At 43.9% G+C, this 23,113-nt stretch overlaps 1 protein-coding gene across 1 annotated transcript in view; it reads right to left on the reverse strand.

The window, feature by feature from the left end:
• Abca1 (ATP binding cassette subfamily A member 1) overlaps positions 1 to 23,113 on the reverse strand; it is a 125,496-nt gene that overhangs the window by 98,917 nt on the left and 3,466 nt on the right. The window contains exon 2 of the mRNA XM_032903941.1: positions 10,428 to 10,593. Within this exon, the coding sequence (XP_032759832.1) occupies positions 10,428 to 10,493 (66 nt within the window). The 5' untranslated portion in view covers positions 10,494 to 10,593. The remainder of the gene's footprint in view (positions 1 to 10,427; positions 10,594 to 23,113) is intronic.

Below are 23,113 nucleotides of genomic sequence, written 5' to 3' on the forward strand. Positions count from 1 at the left end.
CCCTTCATCGGTGAAACAGACTTCACGGAATTATTGTGAAAATGAAGGCATAGTAGACATAAAGGTACTTTTGAAGCACTCAAGGGCAGCCTCACATCAGATCTCATCACTATAAAGATTATTTACAAAGATGAGGACGTGCGAGCCAAGCCCTGCTAAGGAGCACAGTCCATCAGTCGGTGTGTGTGCGTACAGAATGGCAAACACTTCCTGGCATTCCCACCACTCCAGTTACCTCGCTATCAAGACCCAGAGGATGAGTCCTATTACTCATGCTGGGCCCACCCAAAGGGCTCCTTTCAGATATAAAATCAAACTCAACTGTCTGTCCTTAACTGGAGGATTTATCCTTCCAATTCATCTCCAGGCGCTCTTCATTTAGTGAGCCAATGTCCCTGGCTTCGTTCTGTTTCCTCAGCCTAAAATATAGTGTCTCCCGAAGTCTGAGCCCCTGATCTGTGCATGCTAACAACACTGCTACCATTCTGGGGCTCCAGGCTTGAGTGCCATGAAGTACCCTACTCAAGCCTGACTTCACAGTTCACTGCTTTACTCCTAACACTTCCAGATGTTGTAATGATATTTTTACTCGTGTGCTGATAACATTTCACATCCCCGTCCCTCGATAAACTCTTATGCTCCAGGAACAGAGCCTGTCTGGTTTATCACTGTACACGCGGCACAATCTCCCACAAGTAATGGATGCTCAGCAAACATTTATCTAAGAGAAACAACAAACGGGCTTGTCCTAGCATTCTTCATCTCTAGAAGAGAAAACCAAAGTTCTGGAGAACACCGAGGCACAGGGCTGGCCATGCTGGGACGAGAACCATGACCGAGGTTACTGAGCTGGAACTAAGGACAGGAAGAAATGTTCCTGGAAACAGGAAAGGGAAGTGGAGTTCCCACACACTGTGACAGTCTCTAAATGCTCAGGAAGCAAGAGTCCTAATCGTTCTCACATTCATTCCAGACTGTCCTACCAGCAGTCTTCCAACTTACTTAAGAGTTAGAATTTGCTCTTTCTTTTGAAGGCAAAGACAAAAGAGTCCATCTGGCCACCTCACATTGTCCCTTCTGTTTTGTGGAGACCTTGGCCTCTGGATCAAGCCCAAAGCCAGAGAAAGATCCTGATATCCTGAAGTCCACCCCCTTCCTGTCCCAAACACTGTTTGCATAGAATAACTGTTGCCCACACACTAGCTGACTGGTACTTTGGACCCAAACTGAGCTTTGGACCCTTTTGCAACTCAACTCAATGTATTCTTTGCCCAAGAGAAACACTGGAAAACTAACTCTGATTGATGGACCCCATGAGTCTGCACAGTGAATGGAGACAGAGAGTTCTTAAGAGTCATCTGCAACCAAGGACACAAGAGCAATGCTGCCGTTAGCTGGGGTTCCTCAGCTCCGAGTTTTTGCACTCTCTTTCTAGTTCTCCTAGATGCTCCCAGACCTTCAAATAACAGACCTGCAACACACTCACCTGTCATCAGACAGATTCCTATCACACACATCATAAGTACCAGGTTCTGTCCTGGGCTCTAGGCCATGGGTACAGATGTTTGTAGGACCAGGGCATCATACAACGAACGTCCAAGCACTGTGGCTATCAAGGGACTTTAAACTTTTGCCCTTTCATAATGGGCTTTTATTCTGTGAGTTAAGAAAGTGCCACCCGAGAGGCAAGCGCAGGAACACAAGCAACAGAAACCAAGACTACATGGCATCATCGGAGCCCAATTCTCCCACCAAAACAAACATGGAATATCCAAACACACCAGAAAAGCAAGATCTAGTTTCAAAATCAGATTTGATCATGATGCTGGAGGACTTCAAGAAAGACGTGAAGAACTCCCTTAGAGAACAAGTAGAAGCCTACAGAGAGGAATCGCAAAAATCGCTGAAAGAATTCCAGGAAAACACAAACAAACAGTTGAAGGAATTAAAAATGGAAATAGAAGCAATCAAGAAAGAACACATGGAAATAACCCTGGATATAGAAAACCAAAAGAAGAGACAAGGAGGTGTAGATACAAGCTTCACTTAACAGAATACAAGAGATGGAAGAGAGAATCTCAGGAGCAGAAGATTCCATAGAAATCATTGACTCAACTGTCAAAGATAATGTAAAAAGCGGAAAAAGCTACTGGTCCAAAACATACAGGAAATCCAGGACTCAATGAGAAGATCAAACCTAAGGATAATAGGTATAGAAGAGAGTGAAGACTCCCAGCTCAAAGGACCAGTAAATATCTTCAACAAAATCATAGAAGAAAAACTTCCTAACCTAAAAAAAAAGAGATACCCATAGGCATACAAGAAGCCTACAGAACTCCAAATAGATTGGACCAGAAAAGAAACACCTCCCGTCACATAATAGTCAAAACACTAAATGCTCAAAATAAAGAAAGAATATTAAAAGCAGTAAGGGAAAAAGGTCAAGTAACATATAAAGGCAGACCTATCAGAATCACACCAGACTTTCACAGAAACTATGAAGGCCAGAAGATCCTGGACTGATGTCATACAGACCCTAAGAGAACACAAATGCCAGCCCAGGCTACTGTATCCTGCAAAACTCTCAATTAACATAGATGGAGAAACCAAGATATTCCATGACAAAACCAAATTTACACAATATCTTTCTACAAATCCAGCACTACAAAGGATAATAAATGGTAAAGCCCAACATAAGGAGGCAAGCTATACCCAAGAAGAGGCAAGAAACTAATCGTCTTGGCAACAAAAAAAAAGAAGAAAAACACAAACACAACCTCACATCCAAATATGAATATAACAGGAAGCAATAATCACTATTTTAATATCTCTCAACATCAATGGCCTCAACTCCCCAATAAAAAAGACATAGATTAACAAACTGGATACTTAACGAGGACCCTGCATTCTGCTGCCTACAGGAAACACACCTCAGAGACAAAGACAGACACTACCTCAGAGTGAAAGGCTGGAAACAACTTTCCAAGCAAATGGTCTGAAGAAGCAAGCTGGAGTAGCCATTCTAATATCAAATAAAATCAATTTCCAACTAAAGTCATCAAAAAAGATAAGGAAGGACACTTTATATTCATCAAAGGAAAAATCCACCAAGATGAACTCTCAATCCTAAATATCTATGCCCCAAATACAAGGGCACCTACATAATGAAAAAGAAACCTTACTAAAGCTCAAAACACACATTGCACCTCACACAATAATAGTAGGAGATTTCAACACCCCACTCTCATCAATGGACAGATCATGGAAACAGAAATTAAACAGAGACGTAGACAGACTAAAGAAGTCATGAGCCAAATGGACTTAACGGATATTTATAGAACGTTCTACCCTAAAAGCAAAAGGATATACCTTCTTCTCAGCTCCTCATGGTACTTTCTCCAAAATTGACCATATAATTGGTCAAAAACAGCCTCAACAGATACAGAAAGATAGAAATAATCCCATGCGTGCTATCGGACCACCACGGCCTAAAGCTGGTCTTCAATAACAATAAGGGAAGAATGCCCACATATACGTGGAAACTGAACAATGCTCTACTCAATGATAACCTGGTCAAGGAAGAAATAAAGAAAGAAATTAAAACTTTTTAGAATTTAATGAAAATGAAGGTACAACATACCCAAACTTATGGGACACAATGAAAGCTGTGCTAAGAGGAAAACTCATAGCGCTGAGTGCCTGCAGAAAGAAACAGGAAAGAGCATATGTCAGCAGCTTGACAGCACACCTAAAAGCTCTAGAACAAAAAGAAGCAAATACACCCAGGAGGAGTAGAAGGCAGGAAATAATCAAACTCAGAGCTGAAATCAACCAAGTAGAAACAAAAAGGACCATAGAAAGAATCAACAGAACCAAAAGTTGGTTCTTTGAGAAAATCAACAAGATAGATAAACCCCTAGCCAGACTAACGAGAGGACACAGAGAGTGTGTCCAAATTAACAAAATCAGAAATGAAAAGGGAGACATAACTACAGATTCAGAGGAAATTCAAAAAATCATTAGATCTTACTATAAAAGCCTATATTCAACAAAACTTGAAAATCTACAGGAAATGGACAATTTCCTAGACAGATACCAGGTACCGAAGTTAAATCAGGAACAGATAAACCAGTTAAACAACCCCATAACTCCTAAGGAAATAGAAGCAGTCATTAAAGGTCTCCCAACCAAAAAGAGCCCAGGTCCAGACGGGTTTAGTGCAGAATTCTATCAGACCTTCATAGAAGACCTCATACCAACATTATCCAAACTATTCCACAAAATTGAAACAGATGGAGCACTACCGAATTCCTTCTATGAAGCCACAATTACTCTTATACCTAAACCACACAAAGACCCAACAAAGAAAGAGAACTTCAGACCAATTTCCCTTATGAACATTGACGCTAAAAATACTCAACAAAAATTCTGGCAAACCGAATCCAAGAGCACATCAAAACAATCATCCACCATGATCAAGTAGGCTTCATCCCAGGCATGCAGGGATGGTTTAATATCGGAAAACCATCAACGTGATCCATTATATAAACAAACTGAAAGAACAAAACCACATGATCATTTCATTAGATGCTGAGAAAGCATTTGACAAAATTCAACACCCCTTCATGATAAAAGTCCTGGAAAGAATAGGAATACAAGGCCCATACCTAAACATAGTAAAAGCCATATACAGCAAACCAGTTGCTAACATTAAACTAAATGGAGAGAAACTTGAAGCAATCCCACTAAAATCAGGGACTAGACAAGGCTGCCCACTCTCTCCCTACTTATTCAATATAGTTCTTGAAGTTCTAGCCAGAGCAATCAGACAACAAAAGGAGATCAAGGGGATACAGATCGGAAAAGAAGAAGTCAAAATATCACTATTTGCAGATGATATGATAGTATACTTAAGTGATGCCAAAAGTTCCACCAGAGAACTACTAAAGCTGATAAACAACTTCAGCAAAGTGGCTGGGTATAAAATTAACTCAAATAAATCAGTAGCCTTCCTCTACACAAAAGAGAAACAAGCCGAGAAAGAAATTAGGGAAACGACACCCTTCATAATAGACCCAAATAATATAAAATACCTCGGTGTGACTTTAACCAAGCAAGTAAAAGATCTGTACAATAAGAACGTCAAGACACTGAAGAAAGAAATTGAAGAAGACCTCAGAAGGTGGAAAGATCTCCCATGCTCATGGATTGGCAGGATTAATATAGTAAAAATGGCCATTTTACCAAAAGCGATCTACAGATTCAATGCAATCCCCATCAAAATACCAATCCAATTCTTCAAAGAGTTAGACAGAACAATTTGCAAATTCATCTGGAATAACAAAAAACCCAGGATAGCTAAAACTATCCTCAACAATAAAAGGACTTCAGGGGGAATCACTATCACTGAACTCAAGCAGTATTACAGAGCAATAGTGATAAAAACTGCATGGTATTGGTACAGAGACAGACAGATAGACCAATGGAACAGAATTGAAGACCCAGAAATGAATCCACACACCTATGGTCACTTGATTTTTGACAAAGGAGCCAAATCCATCCAATGGAAAAAAGATAGCATTTTCAGCAAATGGTGCTGGTTCAACTGGAGGTCAACATGTAGAAGAATGCAGATCGATCCATGCTTATCACCCTGTACAAAGCTTAAGTCCAAGTGGATCAAGGACCTCCACATCAAACCAGACACACTCAAACTAATAGAAGAAAAACTAGGGAAGCATCTGGAACACATGGGCACTGGAAAAAATTTCCTGAACAAAACACCAATGGCTTATGCTCTAAGATCAAGAATCGACAAATGGGATCTCATAAAACTGCAAAGCTTCTGTAAGGCAAAGGACACTGTGGTTAGGACAAAACGGCAACCAACAGATTGGGAAAAGATCTTTACCAATCCTACAACAGATAGAGGGCTTATATCCAAAATATACAAAGAACTGAAGAAGTTAGACCGCAGGGGAGACAAATAACCCTATTAAAAAATGGGGTTCAGAGCTAAACAAAGAATTCACAGCTGAGGAATGCGAATGGCTGAGAAACACCTAAAGAAATGTTCAACATCTTTAGTCATCAGGGAAATGCAAATCAAAACAACCCTGAGATTTCACCTCACACCAGTGAGAATGGCTAAGATCAAAAACTCAGGTGACAGCAAATGCTGGCGAGGATGCGGAGAAAGAGGAACACTCCTCCATTGTTGGTGGGATTGCAGACTGGTACAACCATTCTGGAAATCAGTCTGGAGGTTCCTCAGAAAATTGGACATTGAACTGCCTGAGGATCCAGCTATACCTCTCTTGGGCATATACCCAAAAGATGCCCCAACATATAAAAAGACACGTGCTCCACTATGTTCATCGCAGCCTTATTTATAATAGCCAGAAGCTGGAAAGAACCCAGATGCCCTTCAACAGAGGAATGGATACAGAAATTGTGGTACATCTACACAATGGAATATTACTCAGCTATCAAAAACAATGACTTTATGAAATTCGTAGGCAAATGGTTGGAACTGGAAAATATCATCCTGAGTGAGCTAACCCAATCACAGAAAGACATACATGGTATGTACTCATTGATAAGTGGCTATCAATGCTTGAGTTACCCTAGATGCCTAGAACAAACGAAACTCAAGACGGATGATCAAAATGTGAGTGCAGATCGCTCATGAGAGACACAGCCAGAATACAGCAAATACAGAGGCGTATGCCAGCAGGAAACCACTGAACTGAGAACAGGACCCCTGTTGAAGGAATCAGAGAAAGAACTGGAAGAGCTTGAAGGAGCTCGTGACCCCATATGTACAGCAATGCCAACCAACCAGAGCTTCCAGGGACTAAGCCACTACCCAAAGACTATACATGGACTGACCCTGGACTCTGACCTAAGTGGTTGCAATGAATATCCTAGTAAGAGCACCAGTGGAAGGGAAGCCCTGGGTCCTGCTAAGACTGAACCCTAGTGAACTAGACTGTTGGGGAGAGGGCAGCAAGGGGGAGGTTGGGGGAGGAACACCCATAAGGAAGGGGAGGGGGGATGTTTGCCCGGAAACCAGGAAAGGGAATAACATTGAAATGTATATAAGAAATACTCAAGTTAATAATAAAAAAAAAAAAAAGGCAAAAAAAAAAAAAAAAAAAAATTGACAAAAAAAAAAAAAAAAAAAAAAAAAGTGCCACCGAAGGCTCACGCAAGTTCCCATCCCTATAAAAACGTAACTGGATGGATTAGACCGTACTGACACAGCAGTTGCTGAGGATAAAGCAAAGCCAACTTTTAAAGGCCCAGCCTATAAGGATGCCAGGAGATGGGTTCTGACGTTACCTCAGGAGTAAGTGAGCCTGTGTCCGTTAGAGCCCCATCTCCAACAACTGTCCAGGAGCCAGGCTAGATCTTGGCAGTACCTGCTCTGCTCATGAAGTGTCTGTGACTGGAAATCAACTGTGTTTCTTTCTGATTTCTCAAAATGGATTTACTTTAGCAATCGGGAAGGGAGATGACTCAGACAAGCTGGTAAGCAATGATGTATCCTACGAAGGCCACCTGTGTCCAAGGACACTGTCCCTACATCCCACTCCAACAAGGACTCTCCAGTAAACTACGTTGGACTAAATCTGCCTATCTTTCTAATCCTAATAACTTTAAACTCGTGAGCATAATGCAAATGCAGCACTGAGCAAGAAGCAGCAGCATCAAGTCCAATGAAGACTGGCTCAGAAGCTAACCCTGCCCTCGTCTTGTGCTCCTGGACAGTGCACTCCTGACTCCTTGCCTGGACACAGAAACCCATAGCCTACACTTCCTCCTCCCTCAAGCTTGGTGCTGTGATGTGGCTGCAAAAGACTGGGAAAGGGAACAAACATTGAGAACTGGAATGAGGAGGGCTCAGCCTCTGGCCCCAGGTCAGCTTCTTCCTGACTGATCTAGACGATCACCTCTACACTTCGTGCCTCAGTTTCCCCACCTGTAAAATCTGATATTCAGAGCAAGCTCCCTCAAGACCCAGTTTTCACTGCTAAAGTGATGTTTCTCACTTTCTGTGACTCATGAATGCGCCCATCAAAGCAGAGACAATTTGCCACCAGGTAGGAAAGTGACAGACATACGGAGGACAGGCAGGGAATATTGACCAAAGTATAAAGGCAAATGTAACCGACTTAGGACCATCAGGACCCAGGAGTGATTGTGAAGTGCCGGAGGTAGGTAAGAGAAAAGTCAGAACTGTCAAGGTTTGCTGATAGAGAAGTTTTCAAAACTTATACCACCAAAAGTGATGTAAGGCTGGGCATGGTGATATACACCTATTCCCAGCACTAAGAAGGGAAGCCAGAAGGATCAGGAGTTCAAAGGCAGACTTGGCTATATGGCGAGTTCCAGGTCAGCCTGGATACCTGAACCCTGGTCTCAAAAAGACCAATAAATAAATGGCAGTCTAACATAGTAGTCACCGTTTAACATAGTCTAACATACTACTTCTGGCGTCAGACTATCGGCAGTCAAATGCTAGCAGTGCAGACCTCTGGAAAACTCCTTAGCCTTTCTATACATCAAATCTGTTATCTGTACCACAAGAAGAAACTACCTCATGGGGTTTAAGAACGACTAGTACAAACTAATTTCCCACTTTGTCGGCTGTTTGGTTCAGTGGTAGAGCTCTGGTCTAGCATGTGCAAGGCCCTGTAGTTAACCTATAGCAATTGTAAAACAAATATATAAACAACACATGATGGGCCTCGCTCATAGAAGCACATCCTAATTATTGCCTTTTATTATAGCATATCAATGTACATTATATTTTGTCATTATTATTAATGACAATAGACACAGAGATCCTAGTCATCGCTCTCTCACTAGTGACCCTGAATTCAAGAATTCAAGTTCCTCATTTGTAACATTAAAAGCTAAGCAAAAACTCTTGTAAAGCTGGAATCTCTGCCCCCCCCACTCCGTGTGTGTGTGTGTGTGTGTGTGTGTGTGTGTGTGTGTGTGTGTGTGTGTGTGTGTTTGCATGAACATTCAAAGGATCACACCTGGGTTTTCCATGAAGATTTTAAACTTCCTGTGTTTTCCATTTTAATGATCATCTGAACACCTATCTGAATTTACTGACTCCAGCATAGATTGTACCACAAGCCACAAGCCGTCGAAACTCAGGTTTATATTAGTACATGCAACTGTATGACCACGACAGCCTACGGATGGGATTAATGGATGTTGCCCAAGTAGAAACATGGATGAAGAACTAAATCATTAGCACTGAGTAACGGCCAGCACTGTATCATCTCAGTCACCATGACCTTCCAGTAGACTGGCCAAATTCAAAATGGCCAGCATTGTGTCACCATCTCTACCACCGTATTTCACGTGGCAACTTATACTTTGGATTCCGGTTAAACGAAGTCAGTGTTCTTACTACACTTAAGGTGACAATTTGAGTTGCCATGTCCTTCTTCAGTTTTTATTTGCTTTGATTTGTAAATCTGCATGGGGACCTATGGTTTTTATCATCAGCGTTTAAATCTATTTTTACTAACATACTTAAGTCATGTTATAATAAAAACATCAGTGAACAAAAGAGCACCTCAGTCTGTTTGTTCCCTTATAGGAGATCTTCGAGTACTATTCTACTTCGAGAAACACTAAGCTAAACTCTCGTCAGGGTTCACTAAAGGTCTCTGACGTTCAGAAGATTAGCTTGGTTACAGACAGGTTGAACTTCATTAAGACAGCCAGGTGGAGATAAAGGTTTGTGATCCAAAAAAAAAAAAAAAAAAGTGCAGGACAGGAAACAAGTTTAGAAGTGAGCTACAGAGACGTGTAGCTAAGCGGAGAGGGCAGGATGAGAAGACTCAAAATGGTCAGAGAAAAAGGCACCACATGGAAGGCTGACCTAAGTCTCAGGGAGCTCGCCTTGCCCTAGAGTCTTCACAGTCTTCCACAGAAAAATGACATTCACCTATGAAGTAACAGTGGGCCTGGAGTACTCAAAGAAAGACTGGCTTACATAGAAGGCGGGTGGCTTAGATACCTCCACAGAAATGACAAGTCCCAGTTACTGTAATCTTCCAGGCTGCTGAAGAAGGCTTAATGCTGAGATCGCCAGGCCCATCTCTAAGACATGCTTTAGTATTTCACTTTACAGAAACACTGGGGCTTACAGAGAGCGGCGGAGTTACCAGAAATTCAGCGAAAGGAAATAGTGGGGTGGTGGGGGCTGTTTTCTGCCAGGCTGCAGAGGTCAGCACCCGTGCCAGAAACTAGCACAAACTCAAGCTATTATGTCTGCCTGATGGATCACCTTCCCTCCATGTTGAGCCATGGGGTCACATCAGAGCCACACAGAACTTTCCAACCCCCCAGTCCTTCCCCATGGAGAGAGCAAGAAAGAAGCCCACAGAGAAACTTACCGTTTGTCTTCTTCGAAACGTCAGATTCTTCCACAGCAGCAACCTTAACTGAGACCAACAAGCCATGTTACCTCTGCCAGCACCCACAGTGATCTGCGCGTGTGGCTTGAGAGCCCTGGAGGAAGCAGCCAGAGCACGGAGCTGCGACACTGTGGCTGGTCATTAACTGAAAGATAAAACAAGAGAGAGAGCGCTGTCAATCACTGCTTCAAAGCCCTATGCCGAAGAGAGCTGTGGCTCCAACCCTCTCACCAGACACCTCTAACACCCTGCTGGTTCGTCAAAGGGTCATGAGTCCTGGACTGCCAACCTCCAGACGGAGCTTCCGGGAGGCTTGCTGGCTATAGGCTGCCAGCTCGGTGCAATCAATGGTCCTCATCATGTGAGCCACACTGAGGTGATCATTTAAGAATGAAAAATGCATCTGTGGCAACAGGTATGAGAGTAAATTTCCCTGGCCAAAACAGAGGTCAGGCGTGACATCCTAGTGTTCCAGAGGTCTGCCTGCCTTCCCTATGAATATATGTATCCTACCAGGAACCGTCAGCAGCATTTATAAATCCTCCTTTATCCCTGGAGTGAGCGATATCCCCTAACATTCGCTACAGACAATGTTTTCATGTGGCCGCAAAGCTGGACACTTCTAAGTGATAAACGGCATCATTAGCCAGGCGGTTCCCCCAGGAAGGAAGCTGAGATTGTCTAAGATGACGATGAGTAAACACCAAAGCAGTGTCACAGACACCTGGCTCCCATGTGATATGGATGGAGCTGGTGTTGCGTCTCTGCGGAAAGAAAACAGTATCCCACGGAGAAGAGCGCCTGCCAAGGCCTGATCCCAGCAGGGCATCTGTGAACATGGCAGGTTCCTACAGTAGGGACATATGGAGCACACTTCTGGACTTGCTCTCCCTACCCCAGAACACATGGCCGCTTCACTCCTACTTAGATGTTGCAAAGGTCTTCCTGGGGGACCGTTGACCGTCCTAGAGATTTTCACGAAGAGGTCATACAACAGACTGTGTCCTCCTTACCCAGTGTCCTTGTTACCCACTACTCAGCTGTATTTATTCAACGCTGGAAAACTTCCAATGGCTTTGGAATAGGAGGAAAATGAAAAATGCCGAGAGGAAGAGGAACGCACGGGTTATCAAAGCCGGGACCTGACAACGGTCGATAGCCACAAACCCTCAGCAGAAAACACTGCTATGAAATGACTCCTAGTGACTGTGGCTTCTAGTAGCCTTCTAGCGAAGACGGGTGGGATAATGGGCAGAAATGCTAAGAGACAAAATCAAAAACTGCACTCAAAATCCATGATCTTGATCAATGCCCAGGAGGTTTCTGATAGGATTTTAGGTCCCTGTGATATCCTTTTGCTCCCTAATACAAGAGGACTAAGATTAAACATTTCCAGGAAAGAAGGGAGAAAACAAAATCAACATGTCCAGAAAAAATGGATGCCCTACAATGGCTAATTCTAGGTCATTTATTAGTAATGTAATAAATCAGAACTTCTATGATAGTTAAACCCTAAAGCCTTTATTGTTGCTCAGCAAACCCAGAAAGGACACAGACTACCCACAGTTCCTTACTCCAAAAGTAAGATGACGTAGGCCAATAGCAAGTGGAAGGCCGGTACCATTTGGCTTGCAGTTCCCTGTTAGGTGATGCCAACTGGACTCAGAGAACTGACAGGGAGGACATGACCAAATTGTTTGTAAGTGGCACTTAAAGAATTATTAACTGGATTTTTCTCCAGTTAAAGACACTCTCCAGGAATCACTTAGCTGACTTACAGGGTACAGAAATTTTCTCAGAGCCCATTGTAAAACGGGGAAAAACGTCTGGAATACAATAAATGCAGTGTAACAAGAGGGAAACTAAGCCGCAGAATGAACCCTGGTGGGCACTAGCCCACCAGATCCCCAACTGTGATCCTAGGACGAGATCTATAGCCTCTGAGTAGCAAGTTCCTCATTCCGACAGGGGGCAGAGCCATCTATCTTGTATGGTATTCTACTCTATTAAAGGAGGGGATGGAAATAAATTCAGAACGCAGCGCAAAGGCGTAAGGCAGATGACAAAGAAACCCAGGTTCCAATCTCCCACCCACACTCTCAGCTGCACCGCTGCCCGTATCCTCCAGCAGAGAAACAACTGCTTATCTAAACAGGACATTCTGTTATTTCCAGTTTCTGGAAAGTGAGAGGTGGGGTGCGTAGAGTAGGAAGGACAAGCTCTCGATAGTTTAGGGTTGCTCTCTGGGGCCAAATCCATATCTGGAATTGTTTCCTGACTCCTGAGCAGAGATATTCGGGGAAATAAAGACAGAGCCACACAGGGCACTCATGAGATGAGGGAAGAGAATACGGCCCTGCAAAGCACCCTTTGGGAAAACTGAGTTTTCTTGGAGGAGATTTTCCTAGAAGTTGATGAGTTTCTGAGTCTCTGGAACCAATTTTAGACTCCAGGTTCCCCAGGGACACAGCGTGGATGTCATGAGACTAGAGGAAAAGTTCTTCTCTGGCCGTGAAAACAAAAACCGGTGACACTGCAGCCCATTCTTCCTGGACACCTGCATAACTCCCACCCACACCTCCATCTTTGAATGCGGAGATCCATGCGGAGGGTGATTTTACCCCAAGCGAGGGGAAATGCCTGAGTCCTTCTACCCAGGTAACAAAAGCCAATGGGACATTTCCACATCAGTTTTCCAAGGAAGTGAACAGACAAACCTCGACCAGCACAGGGGGGAGGCAGTCCTGTGCCCTGGATTTCTCAATGCTTTGAAGTTTAACACACTTGCTCCTGCCCCTACATGAATTTCCGGGCACCGGCTGGAAGCGATCCCACTTCAGAATCTTCCCCCGTCAAGAGCCTGCTCTTATCTTGATCCTGCATGACTGGAGTAGCAACTCCAAATTGGCCTCCTTGGCTCCAAGCTCGCCCCATTCTCCTCCCTTTGACACAAGAGCACTAGATTCCCACCACCCTGGATGGAGTCTTCACCCAGGTTTGCTCAACTTCCCTGGTGGGCCTCCAGCAACTCTCACCTCCTCTCACCCACTTGGCCAAGTCCTGGAGGGCTCACACGCTGGGGACATGCTGCACCTACTCTCTCCTATGTCTAGGACCACTGTTCCTTTGCACAGAACAACACTTTTTACAGAACTGTGAGCTTGCCTAATTCCACCACAACTCTGGGTCTCCCCAGACCCTCGACTAGCTCAGCAATCCTTCCTGGTCACCTCTCTCTAACAACATCTGAACGAGCAGTACTTTCCCTGCAGTATCTGTCCCATTCTGAGTTGGGACAGCAGTATTCCTGACCCTCAATCCCTGTTATTTCCAGCGAACAAATAAATCAGTCCCGGCTTGTTGGGAGCATGTAGGGGCTTTGGCCTCAATTAAGCTTTTAAAACATGGCCATGAAAAGCAAGGTCTCAGAATTCAAGGGTGATAGCATTCTTGGGCCTGTGGTAACTGATCTCTCAAGCTTGATTAACTGATTCAAGCAATTTGTCCCTAGGGAGGGAGCCTCTCGTTCAGCTGCTTCTACAGCAAGCTCAGGAGAGTCACAAAGGACTGCAAAGCTTCCCTGGTGACTCCCTCAGGCATCCTGGGAAGCTTAAGTGATTTGAAGTCTACTTTGCATGAACACCAGGTTTAGCCAAGGACCACACAGACCTCCCAAAACCACTGCAGTCATGGGACTGGCTCTCTGCAAAGTTTCGGGATCAAGTCCTTAGAGCCATCTCTCTGATTCTCAGCATTAGTCTCACTTCTCAACCTGGTAATTTCCACATCCCGACCTTGACTTGTGCAAGACAGATCTGGAAGAAATGACTGCTCTAATCTTCTACCAATTTGCTTAGCAATTTTTACTTCAAACGCCACTGGCATTTGGAAGTTTTTAGAGTCTATAGAAGATGAGAGTCTCCTAAGACAACAATCCTGAATATGCAAAGATGCTCACGTCGGTACTTATAGGGAAATGCAAATTAAAACACAATGAGGTATCAGTATACACGGTAAACCTAAACTTAAAAAGGACGAGCAAGTGTGTAGCGCAATCAAACTCAATACACTGACTTCAGGAGCCTAAGTGACAAGAGCCACTTCGGAAAAATGTGATAGCTTCTTATAAAGTTATACATTCAGTCCTGAAACGACCTGATCACCCCACCTCATTTTACCCTAAAGAAGTGAGAGCAAACGCCCACACAAAGACATATGCAAATATTTACAGAGACCTCACAGAGAAAAGCGGGTTGAAAACAACTGAATGTCCATCAACAAGTGAGGAGACAAAGATGGAGTATCACCGAGCAAAAAAAAATGAACGCAGCATTGACACACACGAGGCACACAATCTCAACAGCTGCAGGCTTAGAGAAATAACGCGCACACAGGAGACAGCTACATAATGTCTGAGTTGTACTGAGCACTGTGAAAAGAAATGAAACAAGAAAGACTGGAACCAGGCCACAAGCTGTCAAAGGTTATAGGCCTTTGACAAGAAAAGGCCGCAAAGGAGTTCATACGATATTGGGAACGTGGTTGGAGTTACACCATTTACACCATTCGTGCATCTGTGAAAAGCCCAACTGCACACTTTAGAAGGGTAAATTTTACAGAATGCGAATCATATATCAATAAACCTGACACCAAACAGTCCCTTTCTATTATAACACCTAACAAACCCCAAGAGTCCCACTATGCTTTAGACCTAAGGATTGTATACGATAAGGACTGATTACGGTAGGGCTCCCCGAGAGGGGGTATAGTAGGTAAATAGGAAATCATTACTTAGTAATTCGGCCAAACAACCTCTTCCTCAACTCTGCCAGGCTCCCATTAACCACAACAAATATCTAGTGGGCACCATCACAAGTCATGTGCTGCCAAGGACCGGTAAGATTCAGTGAGAGTAAGAAAGGCATAAATCCTATTCTCAGGGACCCTCATTTCAGCAGAAAAAGTCAGCAACATGAGAGGACATCTTTAGAAGGAAGAAGTGAGAAGCTGGGCCAACCTTTGGCTGCCCACCAGCCAGCATTATAATTTTTTTTCACTCATCCCTAAAGCAAACTGGAGGGCTAGGCAGACTGTGACACTAGCAAAAGAAAACACACACACACACACACACACACACACACACACACATATATATACAGAAAGAGAGGGAGAGAGGGAGAAACAGGAGAAAGAGGAGAGGAGGGAAAGAGGGAAAGAGAGAGAGAGAGAGAGAGAGAGAGAGAGAGAGAGAGAGAGAGAGAGAGAGAAGTGTTCATAGGAAACTGGGTGGACAGGGAAAATGATGGCCCTAGTCACTTAGCATTCTGCTTACCACTCTCTCCCTGACGAGATCATTTTGACATTTAGAACTTGACAAATGTATCTCAAAGAGAGATGAGACAAGAGACCTACTGAAAACAGAAGGAAGAAACATAATAAAGGTAAAGTCGAAGAATTTATCCCCCTCAGTTGGCATAGTAGGAAAAAAACAAACAAACAAGAACGTCTTTCCCAGGCTACCTCTACTCTGTTGACAGAAATGTAAGGCCGGGCCTGGCGGTGCTGGCACCACTTTTATTCCCAGCACTCAGGAGGCAGAGGCAGGCAGATCTCTGAGTTCGAGGGCAGCCTGGTCTACAGTGCAAGTTCCAGGACAGCCAAGGATACACAGAGAGACCATGTTTGTGCATGGCCACACTGTCAACTAGAAACCGTTGTGGTATGGGAACAAAAGGTTGGGTCTGTCATGTTTCTTCCTGCAAGAATACAACGGGGGATTCCAGTGTTAGACTCCATGAAATAGTCACTCAACCCATGACTCACAAAAGCTTAGCCAGTACCTGTTTCCCAACTACAAAAGTCCCCAAGCAGTGACCATGTAAGTGCTGTCTAACTGGAACTGAGAAGTTGGTCTTTCTGGACATAAAAAGGGTGGGAGCTCCCAGGCTTGTGTTCCATATGATAGCTGTACGTGTAAACTGAGTGCCTAGGAGTTTAGGAAATAGCCCCCATCCCCGCCACACTCTCCTGCAGTCTTACAGACTGAGAAGGAGAGGACCCCCCACCCCAGGCAAATCATTTACATGACGTTGTTGAGAACAGTCACATGACTCTTCCCAGTCAGCCATTTCTCTTAAGCCTCTGTTTATTCTTCTGAGTTTATTTCTCTTCCCAATTCCATCTAAATACTTCTGACACTTAGCATGTGCACCCAGCGACTAATTTTCATTTCCAAATTGCAGGGGTTATGTCAGCTATTCTCAAAAACTTTTAATAAATAAGTCTATGTGTTTCTCTGTGCTCGTGTCTCTATGCTCCGCTTTCTTAAGACAACAGATTTCCAGTCAGCAGAAACCAGACGCAAGGTGAAATTCTGGACCGTAGCTGCAGGCATGTCTGTAGATTTCCTTTTCTTAAGGGAGGTAAAAATGGGCAAATAAAAACCGCATCATCTGTGGTGTTCCATACCACTAAACGGTGAGGCAGTAAACGACAAATCAGGGGTAGGTCCAACTATGGCAGATCTGCAAAGGTGCTGAACTCAACTGATTGTGCATCCGTGAGACACTGATACAAAAACAAGAAACACAGATGAGGCTCCTGCCTCATCCCCAGAGGTTTGTGCAAGGATGAAACCTGTAAGCCCAAAGAGTATGCTTGCTCTAGAGAAGCCCTGTTCTCTAATAGCGTCTCAGAGCCTGTGTCTCTATATCAGTACCCATGTCCGGGGAGAAGCCTAATGAGGTTACTAAAGGCCAGGAGACCTGGCTGGCACAGGCTCACTGTACCCATAATTTCAGACCAGATGGGCTGCTGTGGGGTGGGAGGGACTGTGAGCTCTCCTGTCATTTCTCCAAGGCTGACCCACCAGCTTAATCCATGCCTGAAGCTAAGCTAATTGACTCGATGAAGCTTTCCTGACCTCCAGACACAGGCTCACTACCCTGAAGCCATCCTTGCCAGTGGTCCCTCAAATGAGCCCTCACTCAAAAATGAGAAACAGGCACTCAGATACCCCAGAAATGATGTCACGACCTAAAGATAAGATTCTTAACACTGAATTTTTTTAACACTGAAATTTGTAAAAATCAAAGAGGGCAAGAGATCTTCAAGACAAAAAAAAAAATCAACCTCAAATGAATTAATTGATCATGTCTCTCCGGGAGAGCTTCACGATTTCAGAAGGGGCTGTGCTAACAACCTCCCAATGAAGACTGCAGAAGCTGCCGATGCTACCATTCCCAACAATTAGAACTAGGGAGGCAGCAGGGTTCAAATCACCAAATGCATCAAAAGTTCATCCTCATTCATAACTGTAAGATTACAAACAGCTGCGCACATCTCCCCCCAACAGGGAACACATAGTCAGCATCCAAGACAGAATTCTTTGTGCATAGCTTCGTTTTCAATGCAAGAGCTAGGAAATAAAAAAATGAAAAGGGAAAGCCAAAAGCGGAAGTGAGAAAGGCATGTTGAGCCGATCGGTAACTAGCCTTTGAGAGGCAATGCCTCCTGTCGGTGACAGGTCTACTCTACAAGAGATCCTAAAGTCCCTGATGGTTAGTCAGTCAATGACCCCATTTACTGACCTCAGACTTCCAGTGTTGGGACTTTTTTTAAAAAATGCTTAAAAGCCAGTCTTTTCTGAAACCAGACCTGTATCGAACCCGAACCCTTGTCCCTCTGTAGTAAAATTAGGGGAAAATTCTAGCAAAATGTTAGAGATCACCTCTCACCTCTCACCTCTCACCTCTCACCTCTCACCGATTTCCACTAAACAAACATAGAGCAGGAAGAATTTTGCAAATAATACAAGCATTTGCTTTTTCCCTGGTTGGGGGTGGGGGTGGTGGGATGTAGCACATAAGGAAATGAGCCTTCTCTTCCTGTAGAAACCAACCCACCCTCACGACTGACTGTCATAAGGAGAAATGTAAAAAATCTTCAACTCTGGTCAAAATGCTAGAGTAAGAGGTACTTTGGCATGGGTCTAGTGCACTCCTCCACCCTGATCTACGCGCTACCTGCCAGCCCTGATTTGCAAATTTGACTGGACAATATTCCCTGTTGTTCTAAGATGGTTTTCCAAGAGCATCTTGGGAGCTGTGGTTTCGTGGCATATTAGTAAAAATCATCATACCCGCCTCACATCACTGCAGTGCGACAGAAAAAGGTCACTGGCTCTGGAACCCTAAAGATTCTGACGCCCTGCATCCTCTCCATAAATCAGAGCTCAACAGTGTATATAAAACATTTATCTAGTTCCTGGAACAAAGTGAGCACAGTATACACTGTTATTGTAATAAGTGCTACCCACTTCACAGAGTGAAGCTTTCATCCAGGGTGGGGCTGAGAGTGGGCAGACAATTAAAGGAACCTCTGTCTCCTCTCTTGGTCCGCAGAGAGAATCCCATTTCCTTCCAGGGCCTTTCCAGGGCCTTTCCAGGGCTTTTCCAGGGCACTTTAGGATACCAAGGTTTTGCCATAGAATCCCTTCTGGGGTCTCTACTATCTCCACACTGTCCACCATTCAGCTGTTTTCTTTAGCCCTCAGCCGCTTTCCAACAAGTCTCGCTTGGGTCCTGCCTAAAGCTTCCTCTGTCCCATTTCATCCAACTTTTTTTTAAAGAAGTATTTATTTTATGTATATGAGTATGCTGTCGATGTCTTCAGACACACCAGAAGAGGGCATCGGATCCCATTACAGATGGCAGCGAGCCACCATGTGGTTGCTGGGAATTGAACTCAGGACCTCTGGAAGAGCAGTCAGTGCTCTTAACCGCTGAGCCATCTCTCCAGCCCCCTCATCCAACTTCTAAATCAATTATCTTAGAAGTCTGGGCTTCAATCCTGAGTCTCTTTTCAGATCTGCTTATGTTCTTCCCCAGTTGCCGGCTTAGCAAGTGCGCCCTGCTGAATAAGTTGTTTAAAGGACCTAAGCCAAGGCACCGTTTCCAGCTGTGTTAAAAAGCAAACAATAGAACTCACAGGAACATACCAGTTGAAAAGGACACCTTCCTGGGGGGCCAGGGTAGGGCGGAGGGCTCATCCCAAAATATAAAACGTTTGGCACTGCTCAAGAGCCCTGAGCTCTACGCCCACAAGTTCAAGTCAAAGACCCTTTCAATATCTGCACACAGCTTTTCTACCTCAACTTTACTCCCTTCATTTCTACCAAACAGAACTCTTATCTACGGCCAGCTTAGAGATCAGGTGACTGATACCAGAGGGCCCTTTCACCAGCCAGCTCCTGAGCAGGGCAAGCATGCCCCAAGTCAGTTTTGCAGCACAGCGAGTGCCAACTAACTAGACAAGTGAGAAGTTCATTAGGCTGCTAGCTGAGGCCCAGAGGCAGGAGTCCTTCCCTCCAGTCTGACACCTTCTCCACAAAAACACAAATAAGCCACTTTGCTGGCTACCTAATCAGAAGAGGAGGAGAAAGAGGAGTAAGACCACAATTGGTTCTGAAAAACAAAACCGTAAGGGCGTGTCCATTTTTTATTTTTTAGTATTCCGATGCAAACACTGTTATTTGGGGTTTGGGAAGATCCTGCAAAAAGAAAATTCATCTCAGATGAGTCCAGTATTATCAAAATTCTAGGCGTTCCTTTCTTTAAAAGTGACTCTGTTATTAAGATTCCACAAATCAAATATTCAGAGTAGCAAAGGAAAAGTATTCAGGGGAAAATGAAACTCAACTCCTGGGTGGGACTTTGGTGGCCTCATTTTTAAAAAAAAGGCAGATTTTTATGGTGCCATTTAAAAAGTCACACACTCCAGTCTCCAAGCAACAATGCACTAGGTGGCTGCATCAGGTGAGAGCCAGTGTCCCCACACGAAGTGCCCAGTTGGTCTTCACAGGTTCCTCAGCAGGGGAGAACTGCCCTCTGATCACGTGAAGTGTGGCTTGCTTGGCAAAGGGGGGAAGGTGTTGCTGTTAAATTTGCAAATCCCCATGGGACTGATAACTGAATAATGCAATGGGGACCAAAGGCTGGCTTTATGTTAAATTCAAGGTCCCACTATGACTAACACCATCGTTAACAAGTGTATAAAAAAATACACCTGCCTCAATCACAATTAACACCAACCAAAATTAGTATCAGGATTTTATACTTTTACACAAAGAAAACATCACCTCCCAGACCCTCAACAACCAGCAGCTCTGTAAAATTTTCTTCTCATTTGAACTTAAAGCTAAAGGACGCTTTGTCTTTGGGAGAGCAAGAAGAGTTCCAGTTGAAAAACTTAGGATTCAAAGGGGCCCAACAGAGATAAATAAAGGAGACCAGGCCAATGTTTAAGAATTCAGTGTCCATTTAAGCCTTTTATGCACACAATTTTTCTTTACTCTTCTAAAGGGCATTATGACTCTAAATTCTGAAAGAGGAGACACCATCCAGGATTGAGGAAGCAAAAGAGTAAGAATTTAATTTCCAATTAATGCCCACTAAGAGAGTGGATCTAGGCAAGGAATCCTACTGCTTTGGGACACAAAACAAAGGAATGGTCTTTCTTATGAAGAATCCAGAATAGATGATGTTAAAAACAAAAAGAGGTCTACAGCCACACCACCCTGAACGTGCCCTATATCTGATCTCCAAAGCAAAACAGGGTCGGGCCTGGTTAAGTACTTGGATGGGAGACCCCCTGGGAATACCAGGCGTTGTAGGCTTTAAAAAACAAACAAACAAACAAACAACAAAATGATGCTGGAGCGATGGCTCAGTGGGTAAGAGCACTGGCTGCTCCTGCAGAAGACCTGGGTTCGATTCCCAGCAACCACATATATGATGGCTCACAGCCATCCATAACTCGAAATCCACAGAATCCAAGGTCCTCTTCTAACCTCTGCAGGGACCAAGTATGTACATGTTGCACAGACATACGTGCAGGCAAAACACACATAAATTAATAAATCTAATGTTTAAAAGTTTAATAAAGATTTTTAAAAACCCTGCCAGGGTCTAATGTACCCAGAAGCTATAGAAACACAGCCCAGCGGGCACAAGAGAGGATAGGCCTGCCCCTACTCCCAACGTCAAAACTGTTCATCCACTTCTCATTCATGGATAGACAGGGTGTATGGCATCCACTCTGGGAATCAGTATCAATGTGTTTACAGGATCACAGAGGAGTGAGTTTTCCTCACCCTTTCAAAGAAAAGTGTTCTAGGGGAGGTAGCAAGAGAAATTTTGCTGAATTGGGCATCTTGAATGTCTTCTCAAGGTCCGTGTGTTAAAGGTGTGGTCAGAGTGTTGTAATTAGGAAGTAGTGGGACCTTCAGGAGTCCGTTCCTTACTCCAGGGTGGCTTCAAAGTCTTGGAAATAACACGCTAAACAGTGTAGATTTTAAAGCACAGACCTAAAAAAGTATGAAAGCCAGAGATAACGCGAAAGAGACTATTGTACTTTTTAAAGTGTTTAAAGCCTCTAAGTCACCTAATGAGTTATCTCGCGCTCATCCGTAAGAGTGCATTAATGAATAACCCAAAAAGTCTAAGGGGAGCACCACAGACATCGTCTCAAATCGCAGCTGCCGCAAAAAAGGGAAATGGGACAGGTGAGTAGAACTGTTTGTTCTACCAGTCATCTAGCCTAAATAATTTAAACATGCACCAAAATTCATCCACGTATCACAGTGACGCTCATAGCCATATCGTTTCCTAACACTGTCCTGAGAAGGTCTCCTTTGTTGGAGTAGTTTTAGAACACAGGAAGCGAGCAGCACCCAGCCCCTGAATAGGCTCTCTGAACTATTTTCTGACCCACAGTGGGATAAGGTTTTGTAATCTAGATTCTACCATCCAGTCTTCTAGTAAGAGCATCTCCTCAACCAGAATAACCCTCAGGATACTCAAACACACACTTGTGTAAGTGATAAACATGAACAGAGTGGCTGCTACCCCACTTTTCAGAGCCTGACCTTAATATATGCAGATCTGTTCAAGTTAGTATCTGTCAATTTCCTTATTAGAGGGACAGATGATGTGCAAGGGGAAAACAGGGTCAAAGACTCTCTTTAGAGAAGCATGCATGCTCCAGAAAGACAAATGGTGATTATAATTTTGAAACCTAAGTACACGATATGCATGAGCATAGGGAGCAGCTCCTATGGAAGTGCACAATGGAAGGGAATTGTGGGTCCAGGAGACGCTGAGGAGGAATGACATCCTGTCTGTCAGGTCTTCTAGTCTGCAAAGTCTTGTTGTTTTAGAAAGCAAGTGTGATGTCCCCCACGGTCAACGAGAAACAGGCACGCTGCTTTTGTATAGTTCATGTCTGACAGAGTGTGGTGTAGCTTGAGACCCGCCTGCAGAAACCATTTCATGTCTGAGGCTTTCACTCGGACTTCACGTATGATTAAAGTAAACCGCCTGGCCCCACTATCTGTAGGAACTGCTCTGCGGTCACACTCTAGTCACAATTAATTAGCTGAGGCAGGAGTATCACATTCATTTAAAATCAAGTTTTGTTTTTGGTTTTAAATGAGAATTGAACAAATGTTACTGCCTGGGGTTTTCGTCGTTGTTGTGTTGTTTGTTTGCACTGTGTTGCAACCAAGTTCTCTTCCAGACAGGACTACTCCAAAGCAAAAATGGGGATAGGATATAGATCATAGCTTCCGATAAGAATGATAGCAAATGACTACACAGAAATTTCAC

Source organism: Rattus rattus, chromosome 1 (assembly GCF_011064425.1).
Source record: "Rattus rattus isolate New Zealand chromosome 1, Rrattus_CSIRO_v1, whole genome shotgun sequence".
NCBI lineage: Eukaryota > Metazoa > Chordata > Mammalia > Rodentia > Muridae > Rattus > Rattus rattus.